The 21523-nt window shown below is 44.0% G+C and overlaps 1 protein-coding gene across 19 annotated transcripts in view; it reads right to left on the bottom strand.

Moving 5' to 3' along the window:
• LOC133839403 (collagen alpha chain CG42342) overlaps positions 1-21523 on the bottom strand; it is a 70141-nt gene that overhangs the window by 12281 nt on the left and 36337 nt on the right. For 8 of the 19 annotated variants that reach the window (XM_062270940.1, XM_062270923.1, XM_062270924.1 and 5 more), the window contains exons 3-9: positions 11038-11117; positions 10838-10945; positions 10607-10675; positions 9629-9682; positions 9283-9453; positions 8726-8831; positions 4638-4735 (exon numbers count right to left, since the gene is read on the bottom strand). In XM_062270940.1, coding sequence (XP_062126924.1) covers positions 4638-4735; positions 8726-8831; positions 9283-9453; positions 9629-9682; positions 10607-10675; positions 10838-10945; positions 11038-11117 — 686 coding nt within the window. The remainder of the gene's footprint in view (positions 1-4637; positions 4736-8725; positions 8832-9282; positions 9454-9628; positions 9683-10606; positions 10676-10837; positions 10946-11037; positions 11118-21523) is intronic. The other 11 variants (XM_062270941.1, XM_062270927.1, XM_062270925.1 and 8 more) reach the window with 3 other exon arrangements.

Here is a 21523-nt window from a genome sequence, read left to right as displayed (position 1 = left end):
TTTGCCTGGAAAGTGTTAAGCTTATTGCGTCGTTTAGGCAACACCCGAAACGAATTGCCGTCGAAAAGACGCCAACGTAAGCGAACCCTTTGACTGAGTGGCAGCCATGTAGACAAAGATACAGACACAGATACGGCCACAGCAAAAGGAGATGGAGACACAGACAGAACATAAGAGAACAGAACACTACACAACACACACGCAATGGGTTGGGCAATGTCGTTTATATTTCACGTAAGCAACTTTAAGGCTTTGATTTGCGACCAAAAGTGCCAGACAAAATGCTGCCTCCAAATCCAAATAGTCGGTGGTGTGCCACATGCGAGTGAGCCAAGAGTTTTGGGGTCCCAGATGAGGGGATGGGATCGGTTCATATTACAAAAGCAACTTGGGGGACAACAGCATCGTGTGACGTGTAGCGAATCTGCAAGTTAAGTTTGTTTTTTGTTTTCGGTTTTCTGCTTTCTTGCGGCAACGGCAATTTTTATGACTCTATTTAAGATCAACTCACACGAGGCATACGAGAAGAAACTTGCCCAATGTTTTTGATAAGAAATGCGAGCTGTGAGCTGAGAGCTGCCAAAGAAATTTATGCAGATTTCAAGGCTCAAAAGACAACACACTTCAGCTCAGCTGAAGTGCCAGAAAGGGGAAGTGGAGTGAAGGAAAGTGACATGAGCACGGGGTGAGCAACGATTGTAAAATATATTAACATAAATTTGACATAAATGCTTCAGGAACAGTTTCAGGAGCGACTTTTCTAGGGAAATGCTTTTCAGCTAGCGTGTGTGTGTGAAATATTGTTTCAGCTTTATTAAAAAATGACAGCGCAAATCTAAAAAAAAGAGCTGAAGCGACAGCCAAAGCTTCGTCAGTTCGCATAATAAATAGCGCAACTCTCTGCACTTCTGCCTGCTGCCTCCTGCTGTCGCAGTTGGAAAGTCATTGGATATTCATCATACGCCCCGTTGCTACTCTCGCCACTCTCGCCACACTTGCCAACGCAAAACGCAACGACATTAGCATCATCACAGCAAACAGCATCAACAGTCGGAACGCAGTTTGAAATTAATTTAAATTTTTAATATGTCGCCTGATCGTAAATTGTATATTAGATGCATAGCTGTCCGTGAAACGACATGAAATATCTACATCTCTCACTCGTATTCGTATTCGTACTCGCATATATAGTATGTTTATTGCCTGCATATTATATGAGATAACATGGAATAAATGATTGCACAGTCATTGGACTATTTTCAACTCGTTTGCATAAACGCAAAGTCAATAGATAAATTAGGATCTGTGCTCATAAAATGATGGGACACCTTGCAACACATTCAATACTCTGAAGAAGGGCTGCAATATACGAATATTGCTTGTGTGTGTGTTTTCCATATGCACATCAATATATCATATAAAGGTCTTAAGCTAATTTAACAGTGTCGTGTGACACATCTGTCTCAATGCTCAAAGACACACAAGAGATGGGCAGAGAAGAGGAGACGCGAGCACATCATTCCAACACATCACATCACATCGCAGCTCGCTTCCCCGTTCGTCTTGGTCTTTTGGCAAGCCAATTCATATCATATGCTAACCCATCTCTGTCGCCATCTCCCCTCTAAATGACGCAATCTTCTTGTCTGAACATTTTGTTCTGACGAGGCGACGAAAATAACATGTCAAATTTATAATGCCTACAATTGCGTTTTTTTATGGCCACCAAAAAAGACGGAAAAAACACAGCAAAACAAAATAAAACAGTCTAGTCGAAATTGTTTTTGCTTCAACGTCGGTTAAAGCCATAATTTCATATGCAAAGCCATTGAATAAGGCGTGGCAATCTAGAGGCCGTCGACGGGGTAAATGCTTTTCAAAAACAACTCACACACGCACACATACATACGCATACAGAAGCAATCTGACATTTTTACGACTTGCTGAACTAATTACAAGAATTTTTAATGCAGCCAGTTTGGCAATTCACGAAAGTTTCCATCCGCTTTTCCATAAGTAAATGTGTTGAATCCAAAATGTGACGCACGAAGCGCTCGAGGAGTGAAAACATTTCCATGTAGGCATAATTTCTCATCATTTCGCATCATCATCTCAGGCATTCACAGCCACATTTCCATTCAGCGTAATGACGGTGCCTGCGCTTGGAGGTTTTCCTCGGAAAATCAAAGCCGCTGATAGTCGAATTCGAATTGAAAAATCGACGCCCTGCTGATGCCTCCTGCTGCTGCTGCCGGCAGCTGTCACGTTTCAGCAGCCCAGCCCCAAATCCAGCAACAGCTTCAGCTTCAGCCTGAGTCGAAGATGATGGCAATTGTTGCAAATAATTTTTTATGCTCTACATTGCTTAGTTGTGCCTCGGACCGGGACCGGGACTGAGACTAAGACTGGGACTGTGCTGGGTCGCGAACTTTTGTTTGTTGCCAAAAGTTTTGTTTGTTTGCCAAAGGCAGAGAGAAAAGAGGAGAAGACGGAGGAACAGGCAGCGTGAAGCTGCGATTGCCTGCCGCCTTCTATGACTTTCATTTGTTTTGACATCACGTCGCTGCAGCCGGCTGAATATCAACGGGGGCTGGCTCCCGTAATCGCCACATTCGAGCACCACGGCACGAGTGCGCACAGCAAAGGCATCGAGGGGAGGAGGAGGCAAAGGGAGCCGGCGAATCATGCATTACCCGCAGCTAAAAACAGCATAGAGGTTGGTCTCAAAAGTTTACCTCGATAAACATAATATCTTGCAGCAACAAAAGAGTGCGATTGAGATTCAAGTTGCAGTCTGCAACTCGAACATAAACGACTTCAATTGTTGTGCTGTAATTGTGATCGTTTTGCTTAAGATTACTGCTGTCTTTATCACTGTTGAGTCTACTCTTTGATCAACCCACGAGTAATCCAAGAAAAATCGACGCAGAAGTCATAAAGACGAAGCTGCACGTTGCGCGTTGCCAGTTGCCAGTTGCCACTTGCTACTTGCCACTTGGTGTTGGCATTGTTATTGTTGGTATTTGCTTCTGGTTGTATTGAAAGTCAGTTTCGAGTTGCCGCTGCTTCTTATGCTGTTTTGTTATTACGCGTTATTACAACAACGGCAACAGCTACAATAACAGCAACAGCAGTTGGCCAAAGGCGTGTTATATGAATTTGCCACAAGTGTGCGTGTGTGTTTGTTTGTGTGTGTGTGTTGGCCTTAGAATAATCAGAGTGTTTTTACGAAAATTGGCAAAACGCGCAAATATTTGTGGAGAGGCGAGCTAACCGACTCTTCCATCGCAATGCGGCGATACTTCTACCAAACCCTCACCCAACCTCAACCTCAACCTCAGATCCAAATTCTGCCAGCGGCGCTTATGCATTTTTCATAACATACACAAACACGTGCTATCGATGTGTGCCCCCACTTCTGTGTAGCTTTCACCCAGTCCAGTGTCTATGTATCTCTCTGCTGCCTGGATTGTTGTGCAAAATATGAGAATCCGTGACTGTTCTTGGGCATCCATCAGCACGTCACGGGACGGCAACAGCTGCTCCATCAGCCTCTGGCAGCCTTCCTCTACAATCTACCCTCTAGTCTCTAGTCTCTAGACTCTAGTATCTACCATCTGCCGACTCTCCAAGTGCCAATAAAAATGTTAAGTATCTCTGCACTGTTGACATTCCAGAGATGCGCACATAACGCACGGCAAATGCCTAGATAAATGCTCCTGATACTCTCCCTCTCTCCCTCTCGGCTTCTAGTCACCCGCACCCAAAGCATTGGGGCACATAAATTAAGCTGCAGATTTACGCGCCAAAACATTTTTGACAATTTCGATGAGGCGCCAAAGTGCGTCGACATAGTTTTTCTCCTCTACCCGAGGGGACAGACAGACCCGGAGAATTTCTATTAAGCGCCTTCTTCCCTTCCCCCTACCTTGGTGTATCTGGCAGATACTTTAATCAAAGGCATCACATCAAAGTTGCCACGCTTCTGTCGCTCCCAGACAGACAGCCACTGTGGAAGTGCCTGAAGTCTCTGTAACTGTAATGAGTTTAGTTGTGCAGACGCTGAAAAAGCAGGAAAGCAGTAAAGCAGGAGAGCACGGGAAACCTGAGCGTCTGTGCTTCCTTCCTTGCGGCTGCTCCTGGAAGCCAACTAAATTTGAACATGCTCATTACACAGTCAAGGGCATACAGGGTTATACATTGTACATTCGCCATCAGTCATAAATATATATATATATGTATATAGAATTAAGCATGCAAGGTAGCCAGGCCACCAGGTGGCGCTGCTGTGCTGTGCTCCTCTGTCCGTCCATGCGAAAGGATATGCCCTAAATATTTACAAACTCTATTTACAGCCGAGCTGAGCTCACAATATTTACAGATTAACTTTTTTAGCTAGTAGAAGTAAATTAATGCAACGCTGCTACGCATTTTTACAAAGCAATTTACACTCCAATTTACATATTAATATATTCTCTCCTTCATTATAATTTCTGTCTCTTTCCCTTTGAATTCTTTTTTTTTTGTTGTGTTGTGTTGTTCTTGTTTTTGTTTTAATTTGCAACCATCGCTGTTGATGTTTTCTAATTAAAATTGACTGCAAACGAGTTTGCCGCACATTGGATATTCACACTCACCCGCTTGCCCCGCTTGCCGCGAGGTCCTTTCTCTCCAGGCGGTCCGGCAGGTCCGATGGGTCCCACCTCGCCCCTCTCTCCGGGCATTCCTGGCAGACCTGTGAATGATAAAATGTAAATGTTAATATTTGGCATTTGCAGCGACAGATTTCAATAGAGCAAACAACGAATACACACGGCTAAGGATACAGATACAGATACAAATGTGAAGTGTGGTGCAAATAAAAGAGGTGTCGAGGAATGGGGAATGGGGGGATTTGTAATTATCATCGCTATTATCGCAGATCCAGCTCAATGGACTGTCAGCATTCATCTGTCAGTCAACAAGCATTGGTCAGGGTTTCTGGTTAGGTTAACAATTTGTCCAGCTGCCAACTGCCAACTGCTGATGATGGCCACAACTAGAACGATAAGTGACTGTTGCTCTGACTGTGGCTACAGCTCTTTGGACTGCTGCTAGTGATGGCTTTTGGGGCTTAGTTTCGAATGCAAATTGTTTATTGCCAAAAATAAAATGCCCAAAAACCACACAGTGGTTGCCAACCGCTCGTTGCATGCTAATGAAGCCTGCGGCTTTCCAACTAACTTGACCCATTTTTCCCAGGTGACTGCCACACACACACACACACACACATACTTGTGTAGTTGCACTCAATTTGCAGTGGTTGCAAATGCTGAGAAAACAAATCGATAAATATGAAGAGCTCTGCCTGGGTTTCCAAAATTGTGGCAATGCCTCTTCGCAAACTCAATTTGGATTAGGCGTTCATTCAGTTAATCTTATGCTCGTAAATCTGTCAACATAAACCTATCTGCCCCACTGTGGCGCCACTAAAAAACATCGACAACGAGACAGCTCCAACAATAACAACAACAACAACGAAGACCTGTTTAGTTGAAATAATGAGAAATTGTTGTATTTTTTGTTTTTGGTTTTCTGTTGGCTCTGCTGGCTATTAAATACGACCATTTATACAACCCACAAACAGACACTCACTCACACACACACATACATACCCACACATATAGTTATTTACATCCATGGGGATAATATACACACACACACACACACACTCGCATGGACAGTATTCATATCACAGATAAATCCAATTGTGCGGCTTGTCAAAATGAGTCTGTGCGAGACTCTCAACATAGGAAATGAGGAGTCCTGCCTGGGCTGTGTGTGAAAAGATATAGAAAATTTATTAAGTTCGTAAAATTACACCCAATGTGGGAGTTGATGAGGCCTTCGTCCCGTGTCCTGCATCCCTCTCCGTTTTTGTCCGTTGCTTTGCGTTGCCATGGCGCATAAATTTGCCTGCCAGCCTCTGCCTGACTGGCAGTTTGCTGTTTGCGGGCACTGTGCCGACGCATGTCCTCGGCTGCCGTTTATTTATAAAGTATTTTGGCTGTCCCTCTCTTTGTTTTGCTGTATTGCGGTATCGGACTCGACGTCCCTAAGTATTTATGGTGGCATAATTTACTGCTAAGCATTTTAGGCGACAATTTCAGCCACAATAAAAACTATTTCAGCAGCCAACAGCCAACAGCTTGAGAGTGGAGCCCGGACTGGATTTATAGAGCCAGGATATTGGATTGTTGGTCCGCTTGAGTTTTCCTTTTCAAGTTGCCTTCGACGTCCTTTGTGTTTACCCAAAGCCAATGCAGATGAAGTGCAAATGATAAGTTTTAATTTCATTTCGAAAAGCAGCAGCACAATAATGGACAATGCAAAGGACTAAAGCGAAAACCAAAGCAAACAAAAAGGCGAAGAAGAAGCTTGAAGGGAGCACTGAGAGCTACCCGGATGAAATGCAATCAAAATACTTATAAACTGAAATGAAATTCAAATAAATCAGCAAATAAATTGACATTTTCAGTTCGAGTATTACAACTGGGACTGCTGTCTGATTCATGCTGTGCTGTGCCAGCATTTCGTAGAGACACAAAATACAAATGACACATTAAATTGCCGAAACATCCTCAGGTCCAGCTTGTGCCTTGGGCCTTGCCTTCCCATCGGCTGGAGGTGGACGTGGGCTTGCCCACACATAAAGCACAAGTCAGCTTAACTAATTACGACAACGATAAGATAAGCAGAGCTGAGACGAGACGTGGTGACTGGTGACTCGGTACGAGAAAGAATTCCAAATACAAATGACATTCAATTTATTCAAATCAAGCCCAAATGACTGAAGCTCAGCCTGGGCAAGACCAGAAGACCAGATGCGAGTCCCAAGTCCCAAGTCCCATGAGCTGCCAGCTGGCTGGCGACTTGAATCCGGCGCTGATTTCGGAAAATAAATTGCAATTTCATGTCCATCAACGCACACAGCATACTCAGTCATGGAAGTGAGTGTCGAAAGGAAGGGAGGAGGGAGTGGGATAGGGGCAGCAGTGAGGTGGTTGGTGGGAAGCTGTTGACAACTCTCGTTGCTGTTGCTGTTGTTGTTGCTGTTGTGGCTATCATCGCATCAGATCTTATTCGAAACTAACTAGATATTTATCTAGAAACAATGCGCACAACATTAACGCAACTGCAACACAAACTTACAACAACAGCAACGACAACATCAACAACATTGTCGCTCTGATGATGCTCTGATAAGGCAAGTGGGAGGCAACAAGCGATGCGGGTCGCCTAATTGATAGCGTTGCCTGCTGGTCGAACGCATTAGGGGTACTCACTACTCATTCAATCCCCACTCCAAGCAGCAGCTTCATCTTTCTGTCCCTCTATGTCTGGTGGGGAATGACATCCATTCAGTGGACATTTATGACTTGTCTCTTTATCCCCTTTTAGTGTAATATCACTCGCATTGTTTGTTTATTATACGACTACTCTGAAGACCCCTAATAAAACAATTGGACAGCGAGCGTTCGTTCAACTTGGGGCATAGGTAACTCTGCTTACACGACGACCTCTGCCACATGCTGCACACACTACGAATTACATGTGAATGTTGATGTGGCTGCGGCTGTGGATGTAAGTGGAGGGAAGATGGGGGCATGTTTGTGGAACGAGTAGCGATGCTAATGAGCCGCTAAAAGCAACATAAATGACATAAAGTTGCATTTTTTACGACTGCGGTAAGTGTTTCAAGCTCGCCGGGTCTACAAATTTTTATGACAAACGCCGGATTCGAATTCGGATCGGATTCCAGAGCGTTTCAACTATTCGGGCGTCGCGCTTGGGTTATTTTCGTTTATTAAAATCGCATAAAGTGCAGAAATATGTTAGGTCAGATCGTAAAAGCCGCCAGAAAATGGAAATCGCTGGCACTGTAGTGGGCGTGTGCGCCCCAAAGTAGGCGTACCAGGAGGCAGGCAGATGGGCAGACAGACAGACAGAGAGACAGAGAGCTCCCTATGAGTATTTTGTATTCGTATTTGTGGGGCATTTAATTGACTTGAACGTCAGAGTTTGCGGCATGCAGCGCGGCAGCACACAACAAACGCAAAGGTCGTAAATGTTATCGCAAAATGCGGCAGGCCAAACAATTTCCAAATGTGGAAATAAACTAAAAAAGCAAACTATATTTAACGCACATCGCACATATTCACGAATATATTTCAAAAATGTGTGTGGCCATAAAAAGCGAGCAGCGGAAATGCATGAATCGTTATAAAGTATTCGTTATTCGGCATTTGGTATTTGATTTACATTTTAACGAGCTGCATTTCACACCAATAGTGAACGAATTCAAATCAAAATGAAAATCAAAATTCAAACTGAAATCCGAAATCCGAAATGTGCTCTAATGGGACAGCGCTAGTCGATGGCTCAATTAGACTGGCTTGTGGATGGTAGGGGAGGGGTGGGGAGGGCAATAAATAAAACGACCCGCAGTTGAGAGTCGAGCAGCCAAATGGCCGCGTGGCAACACTTGAAAAACCCATTGATCGAGTGATTCCCAAACATCACTAAGCTGCGGTTTGTCTAATTTACGACTCTCTCTTTTTCCCTTGGATGTATCTGTATCCGTAAAAGTATATCTAGCCGTAAGTTAAGTGGCCGTTGCATAAACAAACAATCTCATAGAGAGAGGCAGCTGCAGCGGCAGCGAGAGGCTGCGATTGGTACTTACCAGGTGGTCCTGGAGGTCCCGGCGGACCCTCGATGATGCCCGTAGGGAACTCGTCACCCTTGATTGTTGTGGTGAGTCCGCGATCACCGCGATCGCCCTTGTCACCCTGTAAACGAAAGAAGCAAGCAAAGAAGAATGAGTCATGTATTGATAGCTGGCTATTTGGGAAAATTAAGTGGAAATGCCAAGGGCAAAAGCAACAAGGTGATACACACACCGAGGGGCGATTAATACATAAATAAACGATAAATAAAGTGGAAAACCGAAAATCCAGACAATGGGAAAAACTGAAAAACAAAAGCAGACAGCTCACAGACACGCCACACACACACACACACACACTCATGCACGCACACACATGCATATGGGACCACGACAAGTCACTTAAAACGTCACAATGTTTATCCAACAGATACAAATAGTGCATTAATCCTTGTGACATCTCTGTCTGTCTCACTTATGAATCGTTTTTCCTCTTCTGTTTCTCTTTCACTCAATCATTATCTTGTTGCTTTTGCCCACTGCTTCGTCGTCGTTGTCGACTGTGATTTACTCACCTTTGTGCCAGGTGCACCCGCCACTCCAGGCGGTCCAACGGGTCCTGCTTGGCCGACCTCGCCCTGCAGTCCCTGCGGTCCAGTTCCGCCGGGGGGTCCACGCTCGCCAGGCACGCCTGGAAGGCCTGCTTCGCCTGGTGGTCCTGGCGGTCCGGGCTCGCCTGGTTCGCCCTAGATGATATAAAAATATCATTATTAGCACCCGGGGTATCTACACATTTTTCCATTGAAATTGGAGGCAGGGGCACGTGCAACAAACAAAGGCAAAACGACATACGAAGACATGCGTCTTATTCAAGAAAAGATATATGTATATGGTAAATCATACCTGCACCGGAGTACTTACCTTGAGCTGTATGACCGTCGAAGCGGATACGTTAACGCCCGCTTCTTGCAAGTCCTTACAACACCCACAAAAATATTAAATGATTCAACGCAACGCATAAAAATAAAATGTGTAAATTGGTAAGTAAATCAAATACGAAATTTATAAATAAATTAATTGATTAGCTGCTGCAAAGCGTTTTAGTTGTCAAATTAGGAGATGTAAATTAAGAGCGTATTAAATAAATTAAAGAAAATAAAATTAACCAAATGAAAACCAACAACAAAGCGAATAAAAAGAAATACAAATATTTTACATCACGCGTGCTGCCTATTTAAATTGTAGTCTTACTTCAGCTTGAACTTTTTATTGATAAATGTTCGGTGTTAATATCCACAGATAGGCGACAGAAGCACGCCTGAATTTATTGAGTCCATTGGCACTTTCTGAGCTGGATACTGAATACAGAATACTGGATACTGGATACTGTACACTGAGTTCACTTGCATTATGCCAATGATAAAAATTCCACAGCAAATAGTCAAATGACATTTAAAATTGTACAAAGAGGGAAGGAGTTGCTCTTATGGCATGCCATGGTTGTTTCCTCATTGAAACTGAGCAAAATGACTAAGCACAAAGTATGCAGAAGTAGCAAGAAATTTATTGTGGAGCTTAAACCAAAGAGCTGAGCCAAGTTAAAAGCATTACGAACAACAATGACCAGGATAATAAACAACTACAAAATACAACGGCAACATCTACAACTACAACAAGAATAAGGACTACAGACTAGCTCCACAATTGTGACCATGACGAAGGACAAGCGCAGAGGACGCAGAGACACAACAAGTTGCAAATATTTGCTGCTCTCTGTCCGACTGCATTTTGCCTTGAGAAATGGTCATGGATGTGGAGGAGGAAGAGGCAGAGGAAGAGGGAGAGGGGGTCTGTCATGTAGAGAGTACAACAGCTGAAACATATTTATGGCTGAAATACCTTAACAGCAACAATTTCCGCATAGCCCAACGTGCCGCCATGCAGCGTTGTCACCGATCTCTTCAGTCCCTGGCAGGATGCGGATGCAGATGAGTAGAAAGCAGAGCGACATTTGGTTAGGCATTTTCTTTTCTCTTATTGGTTTAACAAAATTTTGAATGAAAGTTTGCACTTTGCACTTTTCGCAGTGCAAATTTGCAGCAGCTTATGAGCAGGTCTGCGTCTACTTACCTTGACTGTTTGGAAGACATCGACGCCCGGGTGGCCAGTGTCGCCCTTCTGTCCCTTGTCGCCGGGTTTGCCAGCGGCACCCTTCTCCCCGCTGATGCCGTTCAGACCCTGCGAATCAAGTCGAGCATTGCCATTGGGCATATCAGCACAACTTCTCCACTTTTCTACACTCTTCACTCTCTCTTCTCTTTGATACTTACCGCTTCGCCTTTGTCGCCGGCATCTCCCTTCTTGCCGCGCTTCCCTCGTTTGCCGGGCGGGCCGGGGGGACCTGGAGGACCTGCAATTGAAATGAAATTTCCTTGGTCAAAGTTTTGAGTCTTGACTCTTTTGTGCAAAGTAATAAGGCAAAAAGACAAAGTCAGGATTGCGTCTTAAGGTCAACAGCTGCCGCCTCATTAGTTGCGCATTGAACTTTGCAGCTGACCGCAGTATGCGCCCGGTGACACGGCGAATTCGCAGCCAAGTCGACAACTCATCTTTCCCCCCCTGGACTGCTCCTCTCTTGTACAACGTGCCAACAGTGGCACTTCTTGCTTCTTGCTGGTTCGCTTTTTTGGCTGTTTTTTGCGCAGTTTTCTCGCAACTTGTGCAAATTCATTTAGCTGAAAAATGGCTTTCGCTGCATTTTGTCGTCGTCGAGGTGCAGGACCTACGAGACAACTGGGCAGAGGACAATGCGGGACGGAGCCAAGTGGGCAAAGAACAGTGGAAGCTGTGCACAAAATATTTATAACCACTTTGGCTGCTATTATTTTAGCACTGTGGAAAACTTTATCCGCTGCGAGACGCAGCACAAGACGCAACAAGAAGCAGGACACAACTCGACTCGATGCTTTTCAATTATTTCGCATGCAATTTTACGGCGCATAAAATTTCAGGCATCGTGTTTTATAGTTAGTCCTGGCAATTATTTTTATTAGAGCACTGACTACTCAGAATGCACGTTGTACTTCCTTGTACGTCGTGGGCCTTTCTTCTTTGCCTGTTGTTGCCTAGAGACAGGAAATTAACACCTACATAAAAGCCAACTCGCCAAAGCCAAAGATGCTGGCAAGCAAAAGCAAAAGCAAAATGTCTGAGTGAATGAACAGTTTTTCCTGCCAAGCTCAAATGAAGTAGGTGTGAAAATATTTAATTAAAATAACAGCCAACAACAAAAATGATAACAACAAGACAACACAACACAGCAAACAACAAAAAACAGTGTTTTCTGTTTTAACAGAAGTACAACAACAACAACTCTAGTCGCAATAGCTATTGTACAACAATGGCTAGAGGAAACACGCGCCGTTTTCTCACTTTTCCCACATTTCTTGCGTTCCTTTTCGTTTTTTTGTTTGTTTTTTTGCTGTTTTACTGAGAATACGCAGACCTTTCGGCTGCTGTTTAATAATTGTTGTAATTAAGTAATTCCGTTTCTAGCTGCTCTCGAAAAAGGTGCAAGAGGATGAGAAATGGAAGATGAAATGTAAAGAAGGGCCAGCGGCAAAGGAAGCTGCCTTTAATGCAGGAAACGCCGCAACTCTCTCCAAACAATTTAAATTCATTTCGCACCAAAATGGCGCCACAAACTACCAAAGTGAAAAAAAGGCCAGCACGCGTCTCCCCGCCTTCTCTGATGTGGGCGTGGCACATTGTGTAGGTGCGATGTGAGCAGCCACAGGCAGTCAGCTAGTGAGGCAGTCGAGTAGCCAGCATGACTCCAACCCAGCCCACCGACGCCCCTCTAATGCAGCCAGCTCATTTAATTAAAAAAAGATTTTCTTGCCTCGCCATCTTTGGGCAGAGGGAAGAGAGGGTGAAGCAACTGAAAGGTGTCAGTTCGGCTTTGAATTTGGCCTTTTTTATGGGCGGAAAGCATAAGTGTATTTGTAATCATAAAAGGTGAAGATTGATCTCATGGATCTCACTTGGCATTGCACTCTGGGGAATTTCCCTTACACTAGGCAAGTAATAAAAGCCAACCAATTAAGCGTGGCCAAGACGCAGGCACAGCTTGAAACAAAGGCTGCTTAGCTTCTCGATTGCTGGGGCCTATTGCCGGCCAACTTGGCAACGTCAAGTGTCGTAAGCCAAAGCCAAACGGAAGTGTCGAGCTACCAAAAGCGTCGTGTTAACAATGCCATAGGAAGCAAGCATTAAAGGCAAATGGGCCAAGTGTGCGACGAGAAAGAAAAAAGGAAAGAAAAGAAAAGAATGGGCATTGCAAGAGGAAGGGAAAGAGAAAAGAGTGGCAGCAGAAAAGAAGCGAAAATTGCGCTTAATCTAATAACAACATAATAATCATAATCATAATATCGTTTTGCCTGCTTCACATGCTTCGTTCGCTTTGGCTCTTTGCCTCTTCGCCTCTTTGCAAGTTTGCTCGTTTTCCCATTTTCCAGCTTTGTTGCCATTAACGCCGCATTTTCCGTATTATTTTCGCGTTGATGGCGTCGATGGCTGCCGTTGCTGTTGCTGTTGCCGCATTTGGCGCACAGTTTGTTGCCTGTTAATGGTATTTGTTGTTTGCTCTCGACATCTCTTGTTGTTGCTGTTGCTGTTGTGTTGTTATTGTTGATGCTGCGCTAATGCGCTAAGAAATCCCATTGTACACACACACACACATACATATATACATACATACACATACTCACGAACACGCACACTCGAAGAGGTGACAAACTAAGTACGCGCTTTGCTCTGATAAAGTTGTTAAGTCAAAACTTGTTTTATTTTTATTCTCTGTCACACTCCGTTGACGGACGATAATGAAGATAATACGCAACTCTCTACACGATGATGATGATGATGATGATGGCGGCAATTGAGCGGGTTCTCAATGAGCGCGTGATGCAAGCCGCACACACGCTGCCCATAAATCCATATCGATGTCAACTACGCTCTTCTCTACTTCTTCGCATCTCTAGTCGTAGGCTAAAGTAGCTTTTGCGCCCCCCCCCAAAAGATGCCTCCGTTGCTATGGCAGTGTCAACATTAGTTCAACTGCTGCAGTAGCAAGTGAAGTGGGGAGGGGGGAGAAGGGGAGCAGGCTCAACTGGCAGAGCGGAAAAAGGAATTATGTCAAGTTGTACGCGTAATAAATACTCGGAATCGTTTACGTGCGTACAACACCACAACGACACGTACAACAAACAAGAGCCAAACAAGTCGGCAAACAGTGGGATAAACCCAGCAGAGACAGATATACTCGTATATATATATATATATATATATAGATATAGAGACTGAGTAGTGCAGGCAATTGACTCTGAGAGGCTGACAGATGATGAAGCACAAGGTCTGCTCCAGTTGGGTCTTGTCTGCTCTCCGTGTGACTCTTTATGCCATTATCAAACTTTGCCGCCACACTTGGGATGCTCCCAAGGAGTCCATGGAGACCTCAGTAATTTGAAAACTTCTTCAACTACATACCGTATGAAAGTAGCAACAACTATGGGTAATCAGGGAACTGCATTAGCTCATTAAGGACATACAAGAATTCCCCCCCAAGAAACGCCTTTCGTCAGCTGCATTTACTGAATCCTAATGATATTTTTCCATAGCACTTTATGATACAGGATACAGAATACAGAGAACAGAGAACAGGATTCGTGTAACTGGGAAATGTTTGTCATCAATTGGGTTCCAATCGAGCAGCTCAGTCAAGCGGCAAATCAGAACATTTAGGACCATGGCTGGATCCCTTTCCGAGCATATTGTTTGCAGTCTGATTGCGGTAGCTCGATGAGAAATCTCACACTCTCTGCTCAAATGTGTGTGTATGTGTGTAAATGGGTGTCTAGAATGTGAGTGTGCGCTTGGAGGGGGGAGGCAGAGGGAAACGTCTCTACTCGTATGTGCGTAAATAACGCTGATCTTTGACTTATGAACAAAGTTTTTAGTCAGTGAAGCAAAACTTTGTGTAAGTAGGCTTCTCTCTAATGAATTTAAACTCGCACAATTTTCATTAGGCGTGCCCCAAAGTATCTTATGCTCTTACTGCGTTAGCTATAAGTATCTCTGGGTGTGTATCTAGATACGAGTGCTGCTCTCAACTTGACTGCCAGCTAGCTGTTGAGCCTTTTCACTATGCTGTGTTGGCTGTGTTGCAACAGCAGCAGCTCAGCTGCACACATCGCCTGGCAACGACATCCTGTCAAGGCCGTCTGGCTGCCAACTGGCAACTGGCTGTAAACGGGCAAACGGCAGCTGGCAACTGGCAACTGGCAGCGAAAGGAAAACTCGAAATGCAAACATTGATGGCAAACTTTTAACTCACTCGCAAAGTGTGCCATGTCGTCAACTCCTGCTGCTGCTACTCCTTTTGTCTGCTGCACAGCCAGGGAAATAGACAAAATGGTAAATGGGAAACTCAGCTTAAAACAAAATGACGAGCGTTTCATTCATTCTGATATAGCTGGCGAAACTTTCTTGTTTCCATTCGCATTTCCCCAAAAAGAGAGATGGCCACAGCCGTAGCCCAGACAAGGACATTTGTTGTTCCTGCTGTTCTTGTTATTTTTGTTGTCAGCTGTTGCTGTTTCAGTTGCTCTTCTCTTTTCGCCTCCGAGTTGCCAATGCGATTCTTCAATAACTGCATCTGCGATGTCAAGGATATGCGACAACAAAGTGTATAATAAAGCATATCAACTGAGGGAGCCAAGATACAAATTGTCTCTTCTTCCAGTTTGCATCTTTGTCCTTGTCCTTGCCCTTGGCTTTCCTCTCTTGGCGCTTGGCGCTTGTCTCTTGTCGCTCGTCTCGTGTTTCTTATTTTGTTCTTTCTCCTGATACACGATACTTTAGCTACGTTATAATTCTTGTCGTTGCTAAAGTCGGTATCCTTTTTCGCTAACGGTGCTCGTGTCCTTGGTCTCAAGCAGTTGCTGCTCACTTTACACAGCAGCACACACACACCCCGGTGCGTATACGTAATGTGAATGCAGAACAACTGCTGTTCGAGGAAATCTATGTTTATGCATCTGCTGTTGCCAGTTTAGCTGCTACAGTGAAGCCTGCGACAGCTGCTCAAACAGGTTAAGGTTCGTTCCTCAGTGATTTAGGGGAGCTCATTAAGTCAAGCTGTTTTGGGGCTTGTCATTTCGCAACTCGTAATAATCATTGGCCATAAATCAACGAGTGCACAGCATAGCATAAAGTTCTCCAAGACACTTTCAACTCATTCGAAGATAAGATGCGACCTTGCTTTCGTATATCATAATAGTCCAGGATGTCGCTGCAGCTTCTCGTATTACTCGTTCATTTGCCTAATTAGTGCACTTGACTGAGCACAAAGCCGCTCTGCATAATTGAGTTACGGTCGCCAAGACAACCCCATTCTCGATAGGCATGTAATTATTTAGTGACTCTGTATCTATCTCCTATGTACATATATGTATATCTGTGCATCAATTACACTATTGTCTTCTGTCTGGGCTAAATCGCTTGCCTTTGGTCTGGCCTTTGGAGATTGCCTTGTTGTCTTGCTTGGATGTGCGTGGACAGTCTTATGGCATACTTTTAATAAGTCAACACACACACACACACAAACACACACACGCAAGAGGATGAGGAATGTGTGTTTGTTGTTCAATCTGTTTGGTTATCTTTAGTTTTGATGTCATGTTAAATTTGCACAAGGCAATCTGCAATGAGATTCAAAACACACACAGACACAGTGACAAATGGCAACTGTATGTGTGTGCGTATGTGTGGGCAGGGTGTCTGCTTGTGTGTGTGTGTGCCACTTGCGGCTGGCAACAAATGACTGACAAATCTGTTGCATTAGTGAATCCGTTTGTTGCATGCAGCACATCGATTTGTCGGCTCATGAGATTTTGCCGTTGCTGTTGCCATTTCGGCAGCTTTAGCTTCGGCTGTTGCCTAATTAAATGACAGTCATAAATTCAGTGAACTAATCAGCTGGGACTATTCACCCGCCTACAACTCCTCCCTCGATTCCCATTTATTTATGTTGTTGTTGTCGCCGTTGTTTCTCTGCTTCAGCGATTTATCTGCATTGCGTGTTTGCCTAGCTCCAACATTGTCCCATTCATTTTTACTATTCCATGCACATACAATATGCATCTATTGTATGTTTGCTGACAGCTCTCTGATCCCGTGATGCTGATGATTTTTCTAATGATGCTTTGATGCATTGACATTGCAGCCACAGCGTCAACAGGTTGACGCGCCCCTTGTGGCCTCTGTTGCACTGCAATTAATTAACATTTATATTGGCACGCCCCCCATCCGCCCACTTTCACCATAACACATGTTAACACACTGTGCTCGACGAGGCTCGACGCGGACAAATGCGTGCGGTTTGGCCATAAATATCACAGGTAATTGCCCTCCCATTTAAAGAATACAAGAGTTAATTGCGAATTGCGTTGCATTCGTTGGATTCAGTTTCGCTTCAATTCAATTCGATTCGATTCAATTCCATTTCCATTTGCAATTGATTGACAACTCTTCTGCCCTGTTGCCCTTTGGTCTCTGGTGGACGACAAACAACAAACTGACAAATTAGCTTCACATTTATTTGACATTTCATTTGTGTGGGAATATGTTTGATGTGTCGTCGAATTTGTTTGCTTTTTGCAATTTGTTTGCCATTAATTTTATGATTTTCCATACAAATTATTTAATTTATTGCTGTTTGCGCACTGATTTATGCAGCTCCGCAGCAACCGCACACATAATCATTCCGTTTATATTTTTATTCGCTGTACCATAATTTAAAATATTCATTTGTTAAATTTAAATGGCATTTTATGCGATGCGTAATACGAATTTAATAGTCCGTTGGGAAATCGAAAAATCAGAGAACAGAGCACAGAAAACAGAAAATTCTTTCTGTCTGCTGAACGTTTAAGCTGATAATAAAATATGCCAGCAATTTCGCAGACACAATTCGTATTCGTATTCATTCTCGACTTGGCAATCGCACTTCAAAAGGCCTTTCATAAAAGCCACAATGTGGCTGTCAAATGTCAAAATGGCTACAGGCAATTAGACCATTCCCAGGCACTTTGCTTTAATTCCCCTGACTGACAGCACGACACCCGACAAAATGTTGCAATTGTCTTTGAGCTAATACCCGTGCCTCGTCAAGCCAAATTAGCTTCATATGCATCATTTAGCACAAGTGCAGAATAACTCTCAACCGGAAGATATTAGCCAAGTGCAGCTAGCAGCATCCTTCAAAAGTGTTGCCAGGTGAACAACTAAAGTTGCAGTAATTTGCAAAATGTAAACAACTTTGGCAACTTTGCGAAGCTCGGCTTAATGTTAATGTTCGCACCCGTCAACAAAGTAAAAGCAAAATGAAAAGAAAAGAAACGAAACGAAGCGAAAAGAATGGCAAATAAAATAAAGTAAAATAAAAATAAATCCCAAACGATCAACTGGAGAGCAGCTCACTTTAATAAAGCGGACATCCCTTAACTGGGATGAGTATGAGTATGAAAAAAAAAGCAAAAGAAAAGGAAAACTGGCAGCCGGAAAAAACACTTGTAAATCCCCAAGCGTTGCTTATGTTTAAGTAATTGGCAAAAGGCTTAAGCTGCTGCTTTGCCTGACATCCCAACACTCCGACGTCCTGACGCCCCGACGCCCTGACTCCCCGACGCCCTGATTCCCCAACACCAACACCATAAAGTGAGTAAACCTTTTCAGCCATCAGAGCATGATTGTTGAAAAGTTTTGGACTCAATGAAATACCCTGGCCCACAACAAGACTTTAGGAATATATTTTCAAGAGAGACATTTTTAAATCTGCATTTGAAGCACTTTTACGATGGGGAAAAAGCCATCCTCCAGTTAGTTCTTGGTCGATAATCCTATTTATATCGTTGTGCCATTTGAGCGATGGCTGTGTGTGTTGTTGTTAACAAATAGCACACAAATATTCGACTAAATTGATGCCCCGTGGATAATCCGAAAGAAATTAAAGAAAAACAAGCAGAGCAGTTGCAATAAAAACAAACGCGTCGGATTAACACGCAAGCGGGAAAAAATAATAGATAGTCGACAAAGGGAAAATCTAAAACAATTTCATCAACAATATGACAGACTAGAGATAATAATATTCTCATGAAAAAATACACCCATCAATGCGTATCTGAGGTGGCTGAGTAAAGTTGTGAGTTTGTGTACAGCTGAGCTGAGCTGTGAGCGGAGTTGAGAGCGGAGGCTCTTCACAATAGAAAGTATTTGACAAGAATTTAATACGCTTTTACTGATGTGCCATTGACGGGCGGCACCTTCCCCTTCTCCTCCTTTCCTATCGACATTAGCATATTTTCAACTGGATTCAACGATTGAACACGGAATGGAAGCAGAGCCAGAGGCAGAGGCAGCGGCAGAGACAACAGCAGCGACAGCTTCAGCGGCGACTCACTTACTTTCAATACGCTTCCACGCAATTGCATCGCAGCTGAGAAAAAGAGAAAATAAAGCTAAAAGCCGCAGATAAATACAGCTCTAAAAGAGCAGAGTATTCAAGCTGTGGAAAAGAGGAAGAGGGAGAGGGAGAAGAGGCATTCGCTGTTGCCAGTGACAACGGTGCGGGGGGAAACATCAGCTTCGGCATCGGCATCGTCAACGGCAAAGAACAAAGCATCCTCGGCACCTACTGCGGCAGTCTGTAGATGTGGCATGTATTGTGAGAGTGCGGTGCGATTGCGAGAATACTCGCACCAGGGGTAAATCAAGAAATTAATCCCTTCAACAGCTGCGACAGCAGCAAACAAATAATGGAAAAAATGTATGTATGCGGCGTATTTGTATATGTATAATATTTGTGTGCCTTATGAACACACAGAGCAATGAATGGAAATCAAGCTGATGAAGAATGATATAATAATAATAATAACAACAGCAACAACAACAGTAAAAGCGGGTGTCTGCTGGAATCTGGGATGCGGATACGCCATAAAAAATCAGAGCAACGCCAACAACAACAACAAGAGAAACAGCAGCAGCAAAGGGCAATGATAATAAAAAAGTGACAAGTGATACAAAGTAAATTCATGCGAATATGAAACAAGATGAGGGCGAGCGATGCAGCAATGAATGGAAATGTACCTACGAACAGCAACACCAAACATATATATTTGTGTATCTGCATCTGTCTTTTTGTATCTGTATCTGTATCTGCAGCTGTATCTGTTGCTGTGCATCTTCTTGGCTCGTTGCCTGGCTGACTGACTGCTGAAGCAGTGGAGCTGCGGCAATAACTCCTTCCTTTCCCACTCACTCCTCCCATTCCCAGCTCTTCTTCCTCTTGTTCTCTCTCTTATTGTTATTGGCCTTTTTTATGCTGACGAGCCGAGCTGCCTGTAAAGTCGCGTGTGTGGCATTTTTGCGTGTATTTTGTAAGCCTTTTTTTATGGCCGAAATAAGTGAGGAGCCTAATAGGATGTAACCGATGGGAAAATACACAAAAGAGTTATGGTTTAATTTGTCTGTTATGTAAGTGAAACCCATCTTGTTTACCAACCGCTTCTCTATAAATAGTTTATTTGCTCTTTAAACTAACTAAGCGTACAAGTCAATCTCACTCTCTTTACTCTCTGTTATTCGTGCTTCTATTTTCATTCTTGCCACGCCATCCCCAGCATTGAACTAAGCAGCTATTCGCCTGTCAGTCACCAGAGATCACAGAATGAAACCAGTTCACACTTCACAGGCCCTGGACCGGCAATAACTCGAACGACAGCGCGTAATACGGCGTACGCGGCGTATGTGCAATATTGCCGCGTATTGTGAGTGAAGGGCGTCAAGGAGGGAGTCAAGGGACATCGCTAACGTTTCGTGGATGAGATGAAGTGACACTTACACAATGACAATGATGTCGATATGCGCGATATTCCGAGCCATCACTCATCTCCCCCTCGCGCCCCATCTCCCCCGGTTGGCTTCGCTGATGATATGAATGAATTATGTGGGTAGATGGGTAGCTCTGAAGCTGCATAGCTGGGCAGCTCGATAGCTGGATATACGTATGTGGGGGACACACAGAATGAATGGATGGATGGATGGATGGATGGATGGAGGCTGCCTGTGTCGACATGCGTTAAACTTGCGGCAATTTTGTAACATGGCAGACGAGAAGAAGAGAAGAGGAGCACAACACACTAAAAGAGCGACAACATTGCGAACAACTCGACAGACATCAACCTGCAGCTGTTGCTGTTGGTGTTGCTGTTGCTGCTGTTGCTGGTGGCATGTGTGCGGCAAACGCTTTTGTGGCATTGTTCATGTGGTATAATTTAAATAATTGAAAGTTTTACGCTTGCGCGCATAATGCGATGGCACAACAGCAGCAGCAGCAGCAGCTGATGGCCGGATGAGTAGAAGCTATGCCTGGTGGCAAGCAGCCTGCAGATTGCATCCTGGCTCATCCTGTGGCAACCGTCAGCTGTTGGAGTCGCTGCAACTTAATGAGCATATTTCAACCGCCACAATCTACGCAATCTGCCTCTGCCTGCTATACAAATATTGCACGCTTATATGCGTGCAACATGGGAATTAAATTAACCAATTTTAATGTGGGCTGCCTCGCCGCTTTGCGTTGTTCGTTCCATCGTTCCACCTGCGGCAGCCCCTCAACAACAACGCAAATATAAATACAAATTCAAATGAGCAGCGACTGCGAACATAGAACATAAAAAAGGGCTTTGTTCTTTGCCAACC

This window comes from Drosophila sulfurigaster, chromosome 2R (assembly GCF_023558435.1).
Source record: "Drosophila sulfurigaster albostrigata strain 15112-1811.04 chromosome 2R, ASM2355843v2, whole genome shotgun sequence".
Classification (NCBI taxonomy): Eukaryota; Metazoa; Arthropoda; class Insecta; order Diptera; family Drosophilidae; genus Drosophila; species Drosophila sulfurigaster.
This window is presented reverse-complemented; position numbering and strand designations above follow the sequence as displayed.